At 42.2% G+C, this 22551-nt stretch overlaps 1 protein-coding gene across 1 annotated transcript; it reads left to right on the forward strand.

Annotated features, from left to right (window-relative positions):
• The first annotated feature begins 15200 nt into the window (after positions 1–15200).
• CUNH10orf120 (chromosome unknown C10orf120 homolog) lies at positions 15201–16890 on the forward strand. Its single transcript, XM_010632738.2, has 3 exons — positions 15201–15435; positions 15581–15656; positions 16134–16890. The coding sequence occupies exons 1-3, from the start codon at positions 15251–15253 to the stop codon at positions 16872–16874; spliced, it is 1002 nt and encodes a 333-aa protein (XP_010631040.1). The 5' UTR covers positions 15201–15250; the 3' UTR covers positions 16875–16890.
• The last annotated feature ends 5661 nt before the right edge of the window (positions 16891–22551 follow it).

Below are 22551 nucleotides of genomic sequence, written 5' to 3' on the forward strand. Positions count from 1 at the left end.
AAAAAAAAAAAAAAAAAAAAAAAGATTATGGTCTCAAAGACTGCAGATTTTAATGAAAGATTGAGACCCCCATTGTTCTTCTTTAAGACATTGCATTAGCTCAGAGAGAATGTAAGTTTTTGCTGTAGTAAACTGTGAGGAGTGCTGGCATACATGCTATTTTTCTATTAAGGAAATTGGAAATTTGAGAATTTGTACCATATATGTATCTTAAATATGATATATCTTAAATGTGATCATAATGTATACCTAAAATGTACCAATAAGCTTATGGGAAAAAATAAAATGAGCACTGCAATGGATACAAAAGTAAAAAAGAAAGAAAGAAAGAGAAAATTGGAGGAAATGTGGTTACAGTTCATTGGTAGAGAACTTGCCTAACATGCACAAGGGCCTGGGTTCATTCACCGGCACTGCAAAAAGAAAAAAAGAAAATCTAAACTCAGTCTCCCCTTCACCTACCTATGCCCTATATGACCTTGGGACCTGTCTTCTCTTCGCTCTACTTGTAGCCTTTTTTGTAGACTAGGTGCAATAATATCAGACTTGACTGAGGCAGGAGGTATGTCAGATAAATGTCACTTGGGGCCCCTCCAGGCGTAAATCTGAGCCTTGCCTTCTTCATCAACTCTGAATCACTGTCATAGACCATGGATAAAAAGAAAACCAGATCAAATTCCATCAAATGCTCAAATGCTCACTTCATAAATTTTATTTGTTCACATGATCCAAATAACACTTGTTCACTAATGAAAAACTATGAAGTATGTGAAAATTTGCAGAAGAAAGTAAAACCAGTAGTCCCAAGTTAAGCATTATTGGTTTATATCCTTTAAAGCTATTTTTTTAGGCATATGTGTCTTTTGTTTTTGTTGTTAACTATTTCATCATCAATTTAGGGTTCACGTAGTCTATATAATGTCATGAATGTGGATGGTGCATTTTGCTTTTTTTTTAAACTTATCATAAGAAATTTCCACTCTAACTGTATTTTGGAAACATGATAGATCCTAAATTGCTGCATATTTCATAACTGAGTGCCCTATAATTTATCTCATATTTCTTCTATTGATTGTTTCTGGTGGCATTGCTCCCAATAGTAGCATAAATGGATGCATTTTAAAGCAAGGCTTTGTCTGTCTGAAATCAGCAAGGAGTCACCCCTGCTACATTCTTCGGCCCTCGCTGATCCCTGTACATGGAAACCATCAATTCTTTCACAGAAACAAAATGCACTTGAGTTGTATTATGCTGACGTTTAAAGAAAGCCAGAATTCTTCCTCTTCGTAAGTGCTCAAAAGAAAACAAAACATTAGTTTCATTGGTTTCCCTTTCAGACCAAAGCCCCATTTATCCCCTATGTTTGGGCCCAGCTTCCAAAACTTCACTGGTCCTTCAGAAAGCTAGGTCCAGGTGGGGGGCAGATGCTATGGGTGAAGGCCGGCAGGAACTCTCAGCCTCATGGTTTCTGGGCTGCAGATTATCTGATGAAGCCTAGGGTGCTAACCTGGAATGGCTGGTGTCCCCGAAGTGCTTCCTGCATCCCCACATGGTATTCAGTGTGGGGCACATTATAGGCACATTGTGTAACCCTCTCGGCTCTTGAGTAGGTAGATCCCGTGTACAGCCCTTGTGTGGTAGATGTGGCTTCATGAACAGATCCATCCGGTTGCCAATTTGTTGCTGTCTCCCTGTTACCTAGATCAGTAGGTCTCAGTTAAAATGTATTTTATTTTATTTTTCATTTTTATTTTCTGATTGGCTGGTTCTCATGCTTTGCTGTCTCTGTATCCTTTTTTGAAAAAACCACCTGGGACCATTGAGGAAAATCCCAAGCAGATGGGATAAATAGACGTGCCATGCCCAACTTTAAAGATTTACTTTAAAACATGAATTTGTAGAAGTTCATACAAGTGGCTAGAGGTTAAGGTAAGATTTGAATCCAGAGATTCCAACTCCAAGAGTGCGTAAAAGGCAAACGAATTGTTGGCTACATCAGAACAAACTACAGCCATGACAGGAAAAAATATCCACCTTCTAAGTGAGTGATCAAGAGTAATGCATTTGTATGAGCAGGACACATCTTTTACCTGAAATGACTGGGGCCCAGTTTATTATTTATTATTTATGTTTCTGTCTCCTCCATCCAGAAGAAGAATGTGGAGGAGAAAACAGTGAATTTCACAGCCGTTGTAGGCTTTACAGATTCCTCCTTTTGTTTTGAGCATGGCTGTTAAAAATATGAATGGATTGCCCATTTAAAGGCTTGATGGACCATTGGACAAAATGGGGCAAAGTATTGCACGATTCACACAAGAATTCAGCCAGTCATTTTGAGATTCTCAGCATTGACCATAGGGCTCTGCCCAGGACTCTGTTCCAAGGCACACAGTTGAAAGATCATGAAAGTGTACTTTCTTTGGGGTTAGATCCCAAATAAGATAGACTGTAACTCGCCCTCTCACCCAGGAGAGTTCCAGTAACCTCTGGAAAGGCCTTGCCAACCAAGGTTTTAAGATAAGACGGTTTCATGTTAGCCTATCGTAACTCACACGATCTTGTTATGCATGCTCAATTAGGTTCAACCTTTTGAAAAACACAAGTCCTTTCCTGGATGACTCCCTTGAGGGGTTAGAGGTCTACTGGAATGTTCAGACAGAAATGCGGCACTGTTCTGGGAGTTTGTGTTTTTACAACTTCAGCTCCACCTCCCCTTGGAAAAGGCCACTGTCTCTCACAGGAATACAGGAAATTGCAAACCCTGGGAAAGCAAGCAGGGTTACTTCCAGACAGAGAATGCATTACATTTTCAGGCAGAGAGAAATGCTTACAGGGAAACACATTGCATTTTGTGAGACACCATTCCACCAGGCTGATGGTAGGAGTTGATGAAATATCCTGAAAATCTTAAAGATGAATTAGGATTCATAGGGCTGATGTTCACCTGGGACAGATAGCTATGGTTGTCTCATAAAACATTGCAGATCTTTCCCATTGGTGGATAATGGGTCCCCAAGTGTCTTCTCTAATCCCTCAGAGCCCCAGCCCCTTCTTGGACCAGATCACCCCCACATACAGCACAAACACAGTGGTCAATGCCTAGTGCTATCCCCTAAACCAACTCCGATATTTCTAGCACCAACTGCCTATCCAACAGGTCACTAAGGCTCTTAATCTGGTTTGTCCCAGAAGTAAATGTCTCCTAACAACACTTGCTCTTGTTTTTAATATATGTATATTTAAATAAGTTAGTGCATGTATAGCTCATAGATCGGTCAAAGTAAATGTTCAATGACTACTACCTATTATTGTTATTACAAATTTGATGGTGTTTCTTAACTTCAGACCAAATGTGTCATCTAACGGTGGTGACAGTGGGAACTGCTAAACCCTTGCCTATCAATATTTTCCTGTGTGAATTTCTTCAGTTTGGGATTCAGTTTCAATCTCCTTATCAGACTGATTTGCACCATTCAGTCGCCACACCATTTCCTGGAGAAACTGGCCTCAGGTTATAATGAGATTAATAGGGTTTTTCTAAATTTTGTTTTGTTTTGTTTTTCTAATTTAAAATAGGGTGACACTGGGCACATCACTGAAACTTTTTCACGGGCAGATTCACTTTTGTCTACAGATCTCTGCAAAGCAGATCTCCAAAAGAATGACAGGAGGGCTGACCCCCCACAACCCTGGGGTTTGACTGGGAGAGAAACCCTGGTTTAGATGCAGGGCCAGTTCTGACCAGACACTGACCTGCCCTGCACCCAGGTCGCCCAGCTGGTGGCAGCTTCTGAGGTTTTTCTCTTCTTCACCATCCAATGTCTTTTACAGATTCACAAATGAGACTTCCTGGAGTATCAAGGCCATGTAAATGCAAAACTCATCTAATCATTCATAATTCTTCCTTCTTACATTGCGAAGTGGGGCAGCAGAGTGAACTTATTGTCTTTTGGGGGAAGGTAATGGAGATCAAACTTGGGTCCCTGCGCTTACAAGGCAGGTGCTGGAACCACTGAGCTAAATCCTGGCCCGGACGTAGTGTCTTTCGAGCAGTACTTTCCTTGGAGTTTGAAGTGTGATTCCGAGACAAATTTCCTCATCCCCCTTATACCTGTTCACCTGTTCTTTTTGTCTGGTCTAAGTTCTTAAAGTTGTTTTTTTCTTCTTCTTTCAACTCAGCACAACCTCCTTCCCTGCACAACTATAGTTTTCTCTTTAAAACGAAAAGACCTGAACTTTTTCTCTTCCTTCTGTCTCTGCTGTGTTTCATTTGTGAGGATTACTCTTGGGCTAATTAATAGTCTCGTTCCTGGGGCTGGCTTGTTAAGGGTCTTGGTCACATGATCACATTAGCAACTTGAGGTTTTCACTACTGGTGGTACAGTGCCTAGATAGAGTAGTAAGCGAATATGTTTTTCTTATTTCTACATTAAGTTCATACTGTTTAGAAAAAAGCTGGCTTGAGTCTCTTGAGTTTGATCTATAATGGATAATCTTTTTATTGTCAATTTTTGGAATACTATCGCTTAATTAGACATTAGAATGAAATACGTATAATCATTAAAAATTTGGAGAATGATGTATTCTGAAGCATAGTATCAAGTCTTGGCAGAACAGGAAAAGGCAAGTCTACATGTCCAATGTCCCTCTGGTACTCTATGTTTGCCCTCCCTCTGAATGATCTGTCTTCTCTTTCTCCACTTGGGTTGGATGTACTGGTTCCATATCACTTTGTAGTGCTGGCATTTTAAGTGTTGTACAAAAATCAGGCATCAAAAGATTACTTGGAGTTGTAGAAATTCCAATGTATTTACCAAATCAGATCAACTGAGTTCACAAAATGCACAGCACTTTTCACTTTTATCTGTAGCAAAATGTCCCCTTGCCAAGCCATGATTTCAAGTGCAGTAATTGCACTTGCGAACCAGAACAAACACTTGAGCATTAAGTACTTTGGGTCTAGCTAAAAATGGACAGTTAGGTAGAGTCACTGTTAATGTTTTCCATGTACTTTAAAAGAAAAGAAAAAAAAAAACCTTTGCATTGTTTTGACTTACCTAAAACCAATGGCTTTCAAACTAGAAGTAACCTTTTCAATGTCTGGGAAAGAACTTGCTGAATGTTACAAAATAATATCCTTATCTAAGTGGTGAAGGTTTATAAATCACCCTGTACGTGATATTGTTATAGGAAGGGTAAGTCTTTTCTGTTTTTAAATCTTTAAGAATTTCCTCCAGTAACTGCTATATCAGATCATAGTACAGTGTATCATAGTACAGAAGTATATATTCTTTGAGAAAATTATAAAAAATAAAGCATAAACTTGCTTAAGGAGAGAGATATCTTGGTAAGGTTTTGCTGCTGCTTATGTTGAAGCTATGTTTCTTTTCATTTTTCATGTTTACTCATCAAGCTAGTTGCCAAGGTGTAGGCTATCTTAAAGCCACAGTCTGTAGTTACAGCTGTATTTTTCAATCATTCTCTAAATTCATTCCCCATTCCTCCTAAGCAAACCTCTATTGTACATAGTGAATTATAGCAGGAGTTCATATTCCTACACGATTCCCAGAGAAAGGCAAGAAAGACTTCCTTTTATTTATTTATTTATTGATTGATTGATTGATTGATTGAGATAAGAGTCTTGCTTTGTAGTTCAGGTTGGTCTTGAACTGACTACGTAGCCCAGGCTGACCTCAAACTCATGGCAATCCTCCTGCCTCAGCCTCCCAAGGGGATTACAAGCATATGTCACCATGCCTGGCTAAAACTGATTGAAAGTTAACACTAAGGAAGGCTTAACAAATGTGTAGAGACAGTCACTTGCAGGGAAATTCTTTATAGGAAATATCCATATGTAGAAATGTAGATTATTCTAGGAATGTAAAGTCAGTTAACACTTGAAAGTGAGTGGATGATTCACCATATTAACACAGTATAGGAGAAAAACATTTGATTATCTCAATAGATACAGAAAAGTGTTTCTCAGGGTTCAACACCTATTTATTGAAAAGGAACTTCAGTTCAATAAAGGATAAACACTAAATGCTTTTCCCCAAGTTTTGCAACTGAACAAGTATGTTTACTCTCTTCAGGTTAACATTTTATTGGAAGATCTAGCCAGACCAATAAGGTAAGAAAAAGAAATAAAAAGTGTGTATATTAGAAAGGAAAAAGTAGAACTATCTTTATTTTTAAATGACATTATAAAAACAGTAGGGAATCTTATGAATACTACAAAGAATGCTCATAAAATCGGTAATAAATTTTAGGGAAGATGAAAGAAATAAGAGAAAAAAATTAAATTGTGTATCTATAAATAATTGAAAATAAAATAAAATTATCATTTATAGTAGCATAAAGAGCTGTAAAATACACAAGAGCTTTTACATGTTTTCAATTTAATAAAACATGTAAAAGAATTACACATTGGAGAGTATAAACATTGCTGAGGGAAACTGAAGAAGATCTCAGTGGAGCGAGGTCAAGAGAGGCCACTGAGGAGACAAGAGACTCAGGATCCAGGATGAAGGAAACCTCCATGGTACAATGGCTGACTGATTGCTAGTTCCTTGCTCCCTCTTGGTAAATCTCATTCACACATCTGACCCATGGCAGAGGAGCATGTTTAAGCAATTGGCCTCTTTTACATGTGTTTCAGCAACCAAGCAGAGATCCCTCCCAGCCGAGGTCACCCCACTTGGAAAATGCTTTCACATTGCCAGAAATGCCAATACTTGCAAGACACACTTAACAGTGAATCCACCTTCTAGGGTCCTTCTGTGAGTAAGGAGGAAAGAAAAGTTTGTCCACATACAACTCAAATATCAATCTTATCCCGTCACTATATCCAACCTTGAATGTTCCGGGTCTTTACCTTCCTATTTGGTGGCTCTCTGTCACTCCGAGGGTCCCAATCTACAACCACATAATATTGGGTGGCTCTTTTTCAGCCCTCTGTCTTTAAGCCTATACAGCTTCATGGGATGTACCTCCCTGAGAGGGCCAGTTCTTTCTCTCCTGTATGTAGCAACACAGAAAATGGACAGGCCCAGATGGGATAGTTAAGGAGACATAGGGCACAATAAGGCAAGAGTGGAACCAGGACCCTATTAACAACTACCCTTCTCACCCTTCCCCACCATGGGAGGAAGACAGACAGCACAGACTACAATCTTGACCTTGTACACTGTGAGGGAGGAAGGTCTTCTCTATTTTATTTTTTGTCCAGATTTCACAAGGACTAACAGGCAGGAGGGAGAGGTCCAAATACAGGGAGGCTGAACATTCCCATTTCCTGCCTTGTCTGGTTGTGGTGGGACCAGCAGAGTCAGATTCAGGCTTGCCTGGCGCCACGTTCATGGCAGGCTAATGCTGGAAGTTGTTATTTAAAGATAAGGAAAACCACAGTCAACACCCCTTCTCTGTAATCTGAGGGAGGCTTGGAGCCTATGGAAAACTAAGAGGCTCTGTGACCCCACTGTGCAGGGGACCAGAAGGTACATGAGCTCAGGCATTATCACAGCTACAGGCTCGGGCAGGTACTTCCGGCCTTATGAGAAAAGGGCAGGTTTTCTGATCATGGACCTAGGTGTGTCTCCCACAGTGCCAGAGAGACAACAGAATATCCAACTCTGCAGCAGGACACCAAGGAAAAATGTTATCATTTAATATGATGTTGGCTGTCGGTTTTTCACAGATGACTTTTATCAGCTTGAGATAAAGACCATCTATTCCAATTTTCTGTAGTTTTTTTTTTTTTTAATTATCATGAACTGGACTTTGTCAAAGGTTTTTCTGCATCTTTTGAGAGGATCATGTGATTTTTGTCTTTGGATCTCTTGATATTGCATTTATTGATTTGTGTATGTTGAGCTACTCCTGCATCCCTGGGATGAATCCTACTTGGTCATGGTATATAATCTTCTTGATGATTTGTTGCATTCTGTTAACCAGTAGCTCACTGAGGATGTTTGCATCTATGTTCATTAAAAAGATTGGCCTGTAGTTCTCTTTTTACGTTTCATCCCTCTCTGGTTTTGGTATCAGGGTAATACTTATTTCCAGGAGTGACTTTGGGAATACTCTTTCCCTTTCATTTTAAGAGTCTGAGGACTATTGGTATCAGATCTTCCCTGAAGTTCTTCCAAATTCTACAGTGAATCCATAAGGATCTGGGCTTCTCCTAATCAGTAGGGTTTTTTTGTTTTACTCTTGCATCAATTTCATGGCCTATTATTGGATTATTCAATGGTTTTGAGTATTCTTTGTTCAGTTTTGGTAATTCATATGTATCTAGGAATCTATCCATTTCTTCTGCATTCTCCAATTTATTGGTGTACAGGCTTGTGACGTAGTTACTAATCATCTCCTGGATTTCAGTGGTACCCATTATGACTTCACCTTTTTCATTTCTAGTTGCATTGATTTGGGTGTTTTCTTTCCCTTTTTTATACTATTAGCTAAGGGTTTGCCTATTGTTTCAAACAACCTAGTCTTCAATTCATTGATTCACTGCTCTGTCCTTTGTAATTTTCTTCCTGGTTCCAGTTTTGGATTTGGATTGTTCTTGTTTTTCTAACACCTCAAGGTACACCATTAGGTTATTTCTTTAGGCTTATTCTGTTTTTCTGGATAACTGTAAACTTCTTTCTTAGGACGGCTTTCTTTGTGTTTCATGGTTTTAGTATGTTTTATTGGCAGTGTTGTTTAATTTTAGGAGCTGTCTTATTTCTTCCTTGATTTCTTATGTGACCAGGTCCTTTCCCTTTTGAGCTCACTAAATTTATTTGGGTATTCTTAATCATCTCATAACTCTGTGCTACCTGATGTTTGTTTTCTTCTCCATTGATGTACCTTGGATGTGCTTTGGGAGAATTGGGAGATGTTGGGGCTTTTTTGTGAGTTATAAACATTAAACGCTCTTTTGATAATTTTACACTTTGATCGATATTCTTTACAGACCATACTGTACTGGGATGCATGAAGTATGAGCATGTGGAGAGGAAGGATAAATGGAAGGGGACATATCAGTGTGAAGAGAGGAAGATAAGAGATCTGTCAGTGGTTAAAAAATAGACAGGAAGGCAGACTCTGTTGGAGTTACTTTGTAACTGAGGTAAGGGCTGTCGTAAGGGGCATTGGGAGAGTATTGGTGAAGTTAGGGGTTATATACAGATGGGCATCAATGTACTTAGAGATTGAAGAAGACTGAGATTGCTATTACTATGATACCTGCCTGCTACTCTATTTGTTTGGCAGTTTTGTTTAGTACCTCTATGCCCAATTTTGTTAAGGATTACCCTGATATGACCTTAAAGGTACTATTTAATTTATAGCACTTGTTGATTCTTATTCTTGAATGTACTTTTACAATCTCTTATTCATGCCCTTAGATGGGGGAAGGAGGACAAGAAGGCAAGGCTGGGCGATGCAGGCCTGCATCCCAGCATGCAGGAAGCTGAGGCAGGAGAGTGGCTGTGAGCTCAAGGCCAGCCTGGGCTACCAAGTGAGGTCAAGGCCAGTCTGAACTGAACTGTGAGACCCTGTCTCAAAAGAAGGAGTGGGGTGAGAAGGAGGAGGAGGAGGAAGAGGAGGAGGAGGAGGAGGAGGAGGATGTGAGATGGTGAGGGGGAGGGAAAGACTAAGAATCAGGCAGGAAGAGAGTTGATAGGAGAGAAGCCACTCTGAAGGAGAGAGCAGGTTTCACAGGAAACCCATGAAACTTAAAGTACTGTTATCACCTAACACCAGTAAAGAAGAATCATAAGAAAGAAGCGTAAGAAACTGAAAGCAGAGAATAGAAACAAAAAGAAACCAGAACAGAGCAAAAAGCTTCGCCCAGCTGTCACAGCAGTAGCCCAGGTCTTTCACTGATGTCGCGTCTGATTCGGACCAGACCTTCAGTTTCTTCCTGTGGACTCTTGGGGACTGTGGCTCCCCCTAAGTCGTGTCCAGCTGTTCCAGCTCCCAGCGTGCCTCCCTGCAGCCCTCCGCTTGTCTCATCGATTTGCAGTGTGAACATCTCCGACTTCGCGGTGTCTTCCCCTCACTGGTTCTTCTCCCTGGTTGTGATCACCATCGTCTGTTTCCGCTCCGCCCCCAGAAACCACAAGAAGGCGCCCATTCTCTCTCCAGGCTCCAGGGAGTCGGGTAGTCCCTGCGTGTTGTTGTGGTTGTTTGGTTTTGGTTTCGGAGAGGGTCTCGCTGTGTAGTTCAGGCTGGCCTTGAACTCACTATGTAGCCCAGGCTGGTCTCGAACTCACAGTGATCCTCCTCCCGAGTGCTGCTACCACGGTCTGCTCGCTCGCTGCTCCCTGCGTTGTCTTCTGATTCTGGAGCAGAACCGACCTTCTCTCCTTCTCCCCTTCTCCACTAGGCATTGCTAGGCGTGCTCTCTGTCTGGGGGAGGCAGACAGTCGTGAGTAGGGCGCTGATCCACAAACAGCGCTCTGGTTGCCTGAGGAGAAATGGGCGGTTTGTTTTGTTATTATTCCTTATTGCTGTTATTAATATTGTCGTTATTGGACAATTATTAAAACTGTGTGTGTTGGGGGAACCGTCTCTCTCTGCCCAGGTGTCTCTCTGCACGCAGGTCCTGGGACCAGGCGCAATAGCGCATGGCAATGAAAACTCACCCGTTTTGTTTTCAGTTTCTTTGAGTCCGGGGCTGGAGTCTCTGACCTCGCACGGCCAGGTGGGGCGGACAGCGTGACTGCGGGTTTACTGAATCATCCAGCGTCTCTGAGCGACCGCCTCGCGCTGTCCCTCGCCCCGCTTCCGCAGGTGGGAACCGGGATCCAGATGTGGACGGTTGCCCCTCCCCTCCCCTCCAAACTCTGCGTTTTAGTCCAGCTGGGCTGTCTCTTCGTTTATTGTCCTATCAGATTTTATCTTTTGCCCTCGCCTCAGAGGCTTTGCTTTCCTTCGGCCCCAAATCCGAGGTACTAACTAACCATCACCAACTCCCGTTAGTCTATGAGGAATCTCCCTTGGATGTGGTTCCTTAATCCACCAGGGGGAGCCGGAGCCCAGGAGGTGGCTTCAGAAACAGCCGTGGGGTAGAGCGCGAAGCGCCCAACATTTGGATTCGGTGCTCACTCGCACACATATACGCACGTTTCACAACCATTATAAAAACAAGTTGGAAAATATACTTAAAGGAAACAAGATTTAAAAAATAAACTTAATAATATTTACATATATTATTAGTATAGTGTTTAATTTATTGTAAGAGTTAATTATACAGGTATAAATATGAGAGCATATCATTCCTACTCTAGGTAAGAGCCAATTTCTTAGACAAGGCATGGAAAGAACTAACCATAGAAGGAAAGACTGACAAATCCAGTGCCACTGGCATACAGTCAGAACTTTCATTCACCCAGAGACAGTTTTAAGAAAACAGAGAGGCGAGTCCCAGAATAGAATCAAATATTTGCAATGTATTTAGCTAATGAATATATAAAGAAGTCCCACATATCAAACAGAAGCAGAAAGTTAATAGACAACGAATTTAAATGGGCATTTAACAAAGAATAATCTCAGTGGCTACTTAAAAACGTTCAACCTCATTTATAACCAGAAAAATGCATACTAAAGCCACGTGAGTGCCACAACATAGCCACCTGGGTTTACAAAATGAGAATCAATGTGAATTTTAAGACTGTGCATTAGTAGAGACGCTGTGGAATAGAGGTGATGATTTTCCAGTAAACTGAAGCTACAGGTACCTTGATCCAGCATTCCACCCCTGGATATACACCCAATCAAAAGGCCCACATACAACCAAAGAGACATGTGCAAGAATGCTCCCCAAATTAGAAACTTTTCTTTCAAAGCAACAGAAGACTGACTGAAGAATTATAGCACAATCATGCTAAGCCACAATGAAAGTGAGAGAACTGATGACAAATGTTTCAATAATAGCACATTCAAAACATTTTTTTTCCAGTGCGGGGAGGACTCTAACTCAGGGCTTTGCATTTGCAAGGCAGGCATGGTGCCACTGAGCTAAATCCCCAGCCCTCATAACATTTTTTTAAAGCAGACATCAAAGAATACATACCAAATGAGTTTATGAATGCATATTTCAAAACTTGGGTAAAATTATATATCAAATCTAATAGCCTGATTTTTAAAAATTATAAAAAAATATTTCCACTAATCCTGAAAAAACCTAATAAATGTAAGTAAATGTGACTAATTTTATGTATCAACTTGGCTGGATCATGGTGCCTCGATTTTTGGCCTGACCTGTTTGTTATTCTGGAAGTTTCTGTGAGTGTGTTTTGCTAAATTTAACATTGAAATCAGGCTTTGAGTAAAGGAGATTGACCTCTATAGTCTGGGTGGGCCTCATCCAATCATTTGAAGGTCTGAATAGTACAAAAGATTTACCTCCCCTGACCAGGAGGATATTCTGCCAACAGATGGCTTTTGGACTTGAACTGTGATGCTGGCTTCTCCTCAGGTCTCTGGCCTGCTGGCCCATCCTGCAGATTTCAGATTCATCTGCCCCCATAATCACATGAAACAATTCCTAAAATAAATCTCTCTTACCATTTTCTTTTCGCCTGGAGAACTCTGACTGATACAATAGGTAAAAGTCTTAAAATGCTGTATGATAAGTAGATAAAACGTAGGTAAAAGATAATTGTTGTAAGTAAAAAAAAAATGACAACACAAGATACAAGATTAAAATGAAAAAGTTTAAGAGGAAAATGTGAAAATGAAGTTTCAGATGAAACAGCAGATGAAGTTGGTAGCTATGAACCAAATCAAGACAAAACTAGATAAACATCAAAAATAAAACTTATACTGTGAAAATAATTGGGGGAGAGATCTTTAAATAAAACAAAAGCAAAGAGCCTGGGAATGGAAAAAGAGACAGACAATGAGACAAGCAAGTGAGATAAAAGCGCAAGTCTGTGGAACTGGGTGTGAGAAAAATTGATTTTCCCTCGGTGTGGAGACCTGTTGCTATGGTGACACCCCTCCCAGCCCTGCCCTTTCTCACCCTCCTTTCCCCTGATGTCTGGCAGACCTAGACCTAACCATGTCACACTTTTCTCTCTTTCAGTTCTTTACTTATTTATTTATTTTTTCTTTATTTTGTACCGGGGATCAAACTCAGGTCCTTGCACTTGCAAGGCACGCACTGGAACCACTGAGCTAAATCCCTAGCCCCGTTTTTCTCTCTTTCAAAGATACGTCTTATTTTTAGCTGACATACAGTCATTGTACCTATTTATGGGTTATACTGTGACATTTAAATACATGGCATTTTAACGATCAGATTGAGAAACTGCCATGGCTACCAGCCTGTACCCATTGTAATGGAGCCCTGACTCCTCCGTATAGACAGCTGGAGTTGATCAGACTACTGGTATACCACTAGCCTGGCATGTCCACAGGCTGAAGTAGACACGGATGTTCCTACATTTTTCCTTCTTACATATTGGCATATTTACAGCATGAAGATCACATACTACATATTCTACATCACATTATGTCCTGAGTGTATTACTGGATATTTTTTCAAAGATTTGATGGGAACATAACATAACATTCCTTAATGTACTGTTCGCTGAGGCAGCAGCTGTTCCACAAATATTTGTTGAGTGCCTACAATACTCCAGGTGCGAGTGGCCATTCAAAGCTCCTCTGAGTTGGCAGTTACCAGTGGAACAAAAGGGAAAATCAGCCTGCAGTATAAGAGGCATTTCCGTACTTGTCAGAGGTTCTTGCTGATTTCCAGATTCACAGTGGGCCAGGTAACTGCATTTGCCTCCTAGAAGGAGGAGCCCTTCTATATTTCAGGTGGTGACATGGGTCTGAGTGCTGCACAAAAAATTTAAACATTTCTACAAATCACGGGCTTCTGGTAGAGTCACAGATAAATGTTAGGACCATTATTTATCAGAGACAACATGGCAATCTTCTCCCCTGAACTATGTCTTTGCTTTGTTAATTTATCTTTTTCAAACATGTAACATATTCACCATGTTCTACATCCAAGACAATATAATCATATATACAGTGAAAAGGCTCATTTTTACCACTTCCTCTTCTGTAGCATGTCCCTCGTGTAATTTTTTAAATTGGTTTTTATGTATTATCTTAGACTTTATGCAAATATAAATATACATGCTTATTTTTTCTTCCCTAGCATGAAAAGGTAGCCTGCAATTTATGTACATTTTCACCTCACTTTTTGCACTTCACATTACTTCTTGAACATAGTTCCATATAAACAGATCTGCCTTTCTTGATCTTTCTCATCCCTGTAGTCTTGAGTATCTATGTGATGTTCCATCATATAGCTGGCATAGGCAGTCCGGCCAGTCCTCCACCAACTGACATGTGAATTTATCATTACGCTTATTACCCCAAATAAGGCTGCATTCTCTAACCTTGTATATATTTAACTTTGCAGCTGCAATTTGGTCAAAGGGTGAGTGTAATTTACGATATACATTGTGAAATCATCTGCGACAGGGGTTGTGGTAATATCCGTTCCCACCCAGCAATATTCCCGACCTTAACTTTGACCAGGAACCCAGGACAATTGTTATTGAACCAGCAAACTGAACATCTGCTCTATACCAGGCCCTATGCTAAGCAAATACATGACAAGGAATGAGATGCCATCAGCACCTGCCTTCAGTAGAGGGAGAGACAGGCTCATTGGACAATCAAATCAACATGTGGCGAAGCAACATAGCACAGTACAGGAAGTCCCACGAGAACATGGACAAGGGTGTTTTGTTCAGCAAGGTCTTCAGAATGGGTAGCAATCAAGCTGGGCCTGAAAGACAAACAAGTTGCCAAGGGGCAGAGAGGTATTCCAGATGAAGGGGACCATGAGCAGTTGTTTAGATGGTTGTTCCCAGAGCAGCACTGATCAGGCATGAAGCATAAACGGCTAGAGAGGCACAAAATGGTGTGTGGGGGGGTCTTTGGGTAACCACAAAGTCTTTTTCTTCATCCCATATGACCTGAGAAGTCAGATGAACTTCCAGATGCACTCTCTGCCCTTTCTCCCTGGACTCTAACTTGCCGATCTGACAATATGTGTGTCTACTTCCCCTCCCTGAGTCACTTAATGCCTTACCTGCAGACTTCACAATAGCCCTCAGGTGAGCCAGTTGTGATGCAGTGAATGCTGTGACTGTCCCTTGGGTTCCCATTAAGCTGTCCTAGAAACAAACTCCAAGCACTAACATCTCCCATCGTAGCCTGTGGCCACAGCATGATCAGAGGATGGGAAAATGGTTGTCCAAGGGTTAGAACACAGAGGGATAAAGAAAGGGACACTGAAGAGGGCAAGTCAAACAAGAACGGAAAGTTGGGCAGAATCCTTGACACCAACTGTTCCTACTTACATCAAGCCTCCTCATGTTGCCAAGAGGACCTATGTCCTGCATTACCACTGGGGTGAGTGTGATTGGTGCTTCTAACCCATGCAACAGGTGGCTTCAGCCTGCTTACTGGAAAGCTATGCTCTCATGTTTCCTACTTTGAGTGGGACAACTAGAAAGACCCTCTCCAGAGTTCTAATCCACCTACCTCTCCCTTTCAGGATATGGACCAATTTCCACAGATCAGACCCACGCATTGCCCTAGGAAAATACTCCCCCTTGGAAAAAGAGATCCTGGTAAGTGTCTGGAGTTCACACTTAGAGAGGCCTCTCTGATGCCCACCAGGGCCCTAGATTCCAAACCCAGTGACAGTAAAGCAGTCTCCCCAACAAAGGATTCAGGTTGGCTGGGTCTGCTGGTGGATTCCACTTGCACAGCAAAATGCAGTACTCTCTTATTTAAAAGTACCCATGAGAATTGTGACCCTATATAATTACAAATGATGGAAATGGCCTCTTTTGAGCCCTGATCTTACACTCATCTCTTTCATAGACATTATCTCACTGAGGCTTCAAATGGCCCTGTAAAGTCAACAACATTCTTGCAAATTCACAGTTCCTAAGTGGAGTGTTAGGACTTCAACACAGGCTTGTCTGACCAGGAAGGTCCACCCTGTTTCATGTTGTCCTCATCATTGAAGGAAGAACCAAGCGCTAGCTAATTCCTTCTTCCTCTGTGCACGAAGATTTTAACAACCTCCCTCTTGCCATCAGCGTCTAGGAGGTGTTCATACTATAGCTGCAAGAAGGTTTTTGGCTTCTAAACAAGAGGAAGAACAGAAAACGCTGCGAGAGCTACGGTTGCTGTCTCCAGACTACAAACAGGCAATGGACTATAAAAACCAGCCCTCCTCTCCTTGTGCTGTGTGTGAACCTGTAAAAAAATTATGGACCGCACGGGTAATCATGCCTGCCGAGAAGTTCAAAATGCCCCAGCGGGAGAAGATCAACATCAGCAAGCATGTAGAAAGGATGCATCTGGCTCGAGCCCTGGGAAGTATGCAGATTTCCTCCAATGCTGAAAGACCTGGGAGGTCAGTGTTTCTGGGTCCAACAGGAAAACGGAAGGTGAGAAAAGACGGGGACCATTCTGATAGTGATTTCTGTGACAATCTCAAGCAGGAGGAGAAAAAAGAGGAAGAGAACAAAGTCACAAGAAGACAAGAAATACAAATGAATGTTGTTTTCAAGTCAAAAGAATCAAAAAAACACTTTCCATGCCAACCAAATGATAGTAAACCATTCTTTCCCATAAAGACACCGGAAAGGTCCATCACAGGCCTAACAAACCGAAATCTCCTTTCCGTGGCTGAATTCCCTGGTGATCTCATGCTCATGAACCAGGATTTTATATCTCGGGAAACCTACTCCGGTGATATGATCAATACCCACCACCTGCAAGTGGGGAATTCCTGCAAGGAATGCATGGGAAAAACTGATCCTCATAACTATTAAAGTTTTATTTGTTCCTCCAGGGTACCCACGTTTCCTCATCCTTATTTCTTCTGTTCCTTGGGCCCTGGACTCCTCCCCACCTCTCTCTTTGCATACTTTGGCTTCCCCTGCCCTGTTGCCTAGTGTCCTCAAAGTAAGACCCAGTTGCTGAGGCTTCCTGGTTCCTGGGAACTCATAACTGTCGGATCTCAACCTCACTAACAGCCCAGGCCTTCCTGATCTCACCTAGTAGAACGGAGAACAGTCCTCTACATCTTCTTTTTTCCTCTGGGACCTTTATCAGTTACCTATTCTTACTGTTTTTTTTTAATCCCCAATTTTAGTGGCTCAAAACAGTAACTGAGATTCTAATTCTGTGGGTGAGCAATTCAGGCAGGGCTAAGCTGGGTGGCTCTTCGGGCCTTAGGTGGCGTTATGATTTAAATCAAGATGGGTATTGGGTATTGTGTGTCCTAGTGATGAGAAAGTGACTAAGACAAATTTTGATACCAAAAGTGAAATCGTTGCTGTGACTATCCTAATTGTGCTTTAGAAGTCTTTGGATCCAGTTTTCAGGAGGAGCTTGGAAAGGTTTGAGAATGCAGACTAGAAAAGCCCTAAATGTTGTGAACTGAGCTTGATGGGAGATTCAGGTCAGAGCTCTGAAGATCAGAAGATGGTGATGAAAAGGTGGGTGATAAACCAAGCTCAGGAAATCTCAGTTTGGAACAGAAACTCCATTGGCAGTTGACTCAAGACCACGTGCTCCCATGTGTTTTATGCTGTGCAAAATGTTTTGTCCTGAGACTTTGTAGGAGACTGAGATTAAGAGTGGCAGACCCATTGGACAGATGAAAATAAGGCAGTCAACATTTCAGGGTGCATCATAAGTGATACTTGCTGCTTTTACTGACATTTACACGAAGCAAAAAGAAGTCAAGTACTTTGTATCCAGACAACAGGAGGGATGTCTTGAACACGTGATTACTTGTGTATGGGTGTTCTTGGTACTCTTCCTTCAACATTTAGTTGAAATTATTTCAAAATAATTTTTAAAAATTAAAGTTATACCTTTAATGATACCTTTGGTCATCTCTAACCTTCCTGTTAAATTCTTTGCAGGAATGCTTCTTAAAGTTAATCTGGAGTGAACAGGTATCTTCATTGGCCTAGAAAGCAGATTGGTGGTTTCCAGGGTCTGGAGGAAGACAGTGAGGATGAGCGCTGACTGCGTATGGGGTTTTATTTAGGCATATTTTAAAATACTTGTGAAACTAGAAAGAGAAGGGGAATGCATAATACATAGAAAGGCACTAAATTCCATGGGATTCCACAGTTTAAAGTGGTTGATTTTATGCTATTTGAATTGTGCCTCAATAGAAAAATTGCAAAACAAATCCAGAGTGAATTTTTATCTGATTATTGCTTTCACTGGCTATAATCCTTAGCATTTATTCACCAAACACTGTGTAATTTTGATTTAACAGCCCATTTTGAGTGGGAGCCCATATTTTACTATGAACTTCCTTTTGTCTCTCCCTCCTTCCTCTGCTCTGGCTCTTCCCCGCCTTCCACTGCACACTCCTCTTCTGGGCTCAGTGGTTTCACAGGAGACTTCACTTGGCTCCTTCCCAGGCCCATAGTCCAGAGCCAATGGAACTGTGCTGCTGTGATGGTGGAGAGAGATATGGCCAGAGATGAACAGCTGGGCTGTGTGGATCTGAGTCTGGGGAGATTTTATCAGCCTCTCTTGGCTAATTGGGTAGATCGTCCCCTTCACTGCCTGACTAGTGAGCTTCCCAGCCCTGTGGGAACACCGAGCTGGCACTGTCGGCGGGGAGCTCACCACTCTGGGTTTCAACAACATTTCTGGACCTTGGAAACCTTGCTCTTCTGTTTGCACCTGAGATTTTGGTTTCCTCTTTTCCTATGTCATCTGTTATTTCTTAGTGTTAAGTGCTGGAAATTGCATCAGACATCAAGCAAAGTGTCTAGAAGGACTAGGGAGTCATCACAGCAGTGTGAGGAAGACTGAAAAATGCCCAAGCACACTAGGCTGACAAAAAGAAGTAAGGCTAAAATTTGAAAATTACTTTAAAATACAGCTAAGTCTTTTTTATTTCTTTGCATTCATTTTTATATTTTACTCAATCTGAAACACTTTCAGTTCATCAGCCTTTATCTCCAGGGATGGTTTTAATTTTCTCCTCCATTCTACCAGAAGAAGCAGGCATGTATTTGCAAACTATTTACAACTGTGAGAAAAATTCTAAAGCAAGACCCAGGCCTGATCATCTAAACTCTCTGAGGTTGGTCTTGCTGCCCCCAGCCTTGCTGATGCAGCCCAGTGGTGGCCTTCAGCCCTCCTGAAATGAGAAGACAACTCCAAACTCCTTCTCTTCTCTTTGAGGAAGACTTCCCTTCACAAAGGACTTAGACCAGAACCTGCGCATCCAGGATCTTTTCCTGGAACAGAATTCCCTTAAGTTCAAAGTCTTGGGAAACTCAACCTACCAGGCATCCCTCAGCCCCTAAGACATTCCCTTTTCCATTTCTCTGGCAGGGCAAAGGTTGTCATGACTGCCCACACTGTGTAGAATAAACCATGCACATCCTTAACTCAGTGCAGCAAGCAACGCTTGAAGACATTTCCAGTTAGGAGCAGCATTGTGCCCCATGCCATGCAAGATCAATATGCTGAAGCCCTACTCCACATGCCTCAGATTATGATTATATTTGAACATAGAATCTTTAAGAAGATAATTAAGAGTCAGGTGCAGTGGTGAGTGCCTATAAGCCCAGAACTCTACAAGGTGGGGCAGGAGGATCACAAGTTAGAGCTGAACCTGCAGGATTTAGTGACTTAGCAAACCCCCATCTCAAAATAAAAATAAGGGCTATGAATGTAGCTCAGTGCAAAGGTCCTGGGTTCAATCCCATGTGCCACAAAAAAGGAGACAATTAAGATTAAATGAGGCATGAGAGTGTCCCCAAATCCAATGACTCGTGTCTTTACAAGAACAGGGATTAGGACACTGGCATACGCAGAAGAAAGACCATGTTAGGACATAGGAAGAAAGCAGTCATATGTAAACCGAAAGAAATCAACCCTGTCTGCACCTTGATGTTGAAATTCTAGCCTTCAGAATTGTAATATAAGTTTTGTTGTTTAAGCCACTTAGTCTGTGGCAGCCCTGGCAAACTAATGCACCAGTATGCATGTGCACACACACACACACACACACACACACGGCCATATGCTTATGAAACTAATGATCTCTCTCCAACCCTGAATAAAACTTGAGAGCTTCTCATCCATCTGGGTCTATCTCTAGGAACCAAAATCAATAAAATGACCCTGACACCTACCCAAGTCAAGAAATAGTCTTGAAAAATTCTCTCTATGGGTGATCAAGGAAGGTCCCAGGTACCTTTGAGTGTCACACATTTGGCCAAGTGTCTGGCCTTAGGCTCCCTCCAGTCTGCTGCCTTTGGTGCAGCCTGGACTTCTGCCCTGCAGCCTTGGTCCTGAGTCCAGGGTGACCGGCCATTCTGATTTGTCAGAGGGGATCCAGAACACGGAACTTTCAGTGCTAAACTTGGAAAGTCCAAGATAAATAGGCTCAAGTTGGTCCTACTAGCAAAGCCATTGAAGGACTATAAATGAAAATGAAAGTCCATTGTCAAAGCAGTGGGGAGGGATATAGATTTTATGACCAGATGGCTCTTCCCTTGCAACAGGAGTCAACCAGATCCCCTGCCAAACCCCACAGGAGAGCTTTTCACTGTGATCTTACAGGTCCAGACTTCCAGCAGCTTCCTGATCCCTCCCACTGACTGCTCTCTCCTAACCTCATGCAGAAGCATCCATTTTGGGAGGAAAATCCATGTCAAGAGCTGTCCTGAGAGGTGTCTGATACTGTGCTCCTTGTGAGCTCCTGATATTTCAAGCTCCCGGCCCTCATAAGCAGGAAGAGTCTGAGCTTGGTACCATCCATCAACACTTCAGGCCAACCCTCAGTTCTCCAACATTTGCCACCATAACCCTTATGTAGAGAAAACCACACTGGGTGCAAGGGGAGGACGCAGGTTGATTAAGGAGAGACACTGACTGCATTAGATCACAGGAACGCCTGCCTGGATACCTACCTATGCTCAGTGCTACTTTGACCTCAAGGAGCTCCCCAGTAGGCTATAAATGGAGATGGAGCAAAGTTTGAAAATTTTAGCCCCTGTAAGCTGCTCACTGCTAACTCTGTGAGTCTTAGAGCTTAATGCCACCGGTCATAACTCCACATGGTGGCCTTGCTCTTCATGGCCCATCACTTACTCTTGCAGCTTCAACTGTGGAAGGTTCTCTTCCTCATAGCTGCCTCTGATCTGGCCGGGATGCTGGTCCTCATTTCAGAACATGGACAGACAGTACAGACTCCTGGCCACTCACACATACAGTACTCCAAGAGAAAGGGAACTGTTATCTGGAGGTAACATCGCCAGTGATCCAAAGGTGAAGCTGAGGAGTTCTGTGTGGCTTGGAGGAGAAAGAGAGGGAATTTGGGGCTGGGCTCAGATGAAGGGAGATCGAGGTCTCAAAGTCTTTCATGACACAGCCCCACCTTCTGCTTTCTATCCTTGACTTGCCCCTAACCCATACCTGGACATCTTATCCCTCCTCAGGAGCCCACAAATGTGGCCTACCTGGACTTCCCTTAGATCCTGGGGAGTTACGTGGCATCTTCTGGACAAGGTAAATTTAGATTCCAGATCTACTAAGACATAGGTATTTTCCATAAGATGTAATGCTAGTAAAGGAAATTTTAACTTAGTGGCAAACAGCTGAAGGTTTTGCCAAGCTCTCCCAGTGTATGGATCTCTTGTGAGTGAACTATGGGCCATGTGTATTGGGAAATATTGACTAAAAATGTCTGAAAAGGGGGAATCCCTGATTTGCAGCATGATTTCCGTGATGTAAATACTTTCTCATCGCCATTTTATGCTAGCAAGACCGTCCCACTGCATGGAGAGTTGGGAAGAGCTGGGTGGTCATTCAGCAGTAGTAGTATTTCCACCACACAGATATGCTATACATAAAGAACCGGGGGCAGAGATCACAGTAAAATGGAGTCAAGTGATTAGAAAGTGATGAATTTTGAGGATTTACTATCTTTGTTCTTAATGTAATTCATTCAATTTTTTGCCATGAGTGCTTAACAAGTCACCTGCAAAATTTCTGAACACATAGCACTCCCTGTCTGTGGCTTCCCTAATATGATTTTCTCTCCCCATCAGCACATACCTGAGCCTCCTCTCCAAGCACACACACAACCCATACTATGTGTCCAGACCAATACAGCCCACTGGGAGGAGACTCTGAAGTCAAATTCGTCTTGGCCTGGACAAATGACAGCTTCTGGTGAAGCTGTCCCTGAGCAGCACATTCTGGAAGCCACCAGATGCCATCAAAACTTTCAGGATGTGGGTCTCCCTCTGAGCAAAACCCCAAGCTGACCACATCAGGTGTCCTTGAACCAGAGACAGGCAGGAGGGGACAGCATCTATAGGGGCTGCTGGGAGGCCACCTTTGACATATGGTAGGAACTAGGGCAGAAGGGAAAACTACTTATTAATTTATTTTCAGAGAAAAGAATCAGATTCTGTTTCCTTAAAGCAGAAGAAAGGTAGCAGTGGCCCAGATGCA

This window comes from Fukomys damarensis, unplaced genomic scaffold (assembly GCF_012274545.1).
Source record: "Fukomys damarensis isolate Sample0158 unplaced genomic scaffold, DMR_v1.0_HiC HiC_scaffold_8, whole genome shotgun sequence".
Taxonomy (NCBI): Eukaryota; Metazoa; Chordata; class Mammalia; order Rodentia; family Bathyergidae; genus Fukomys; species Fukomys damarensis.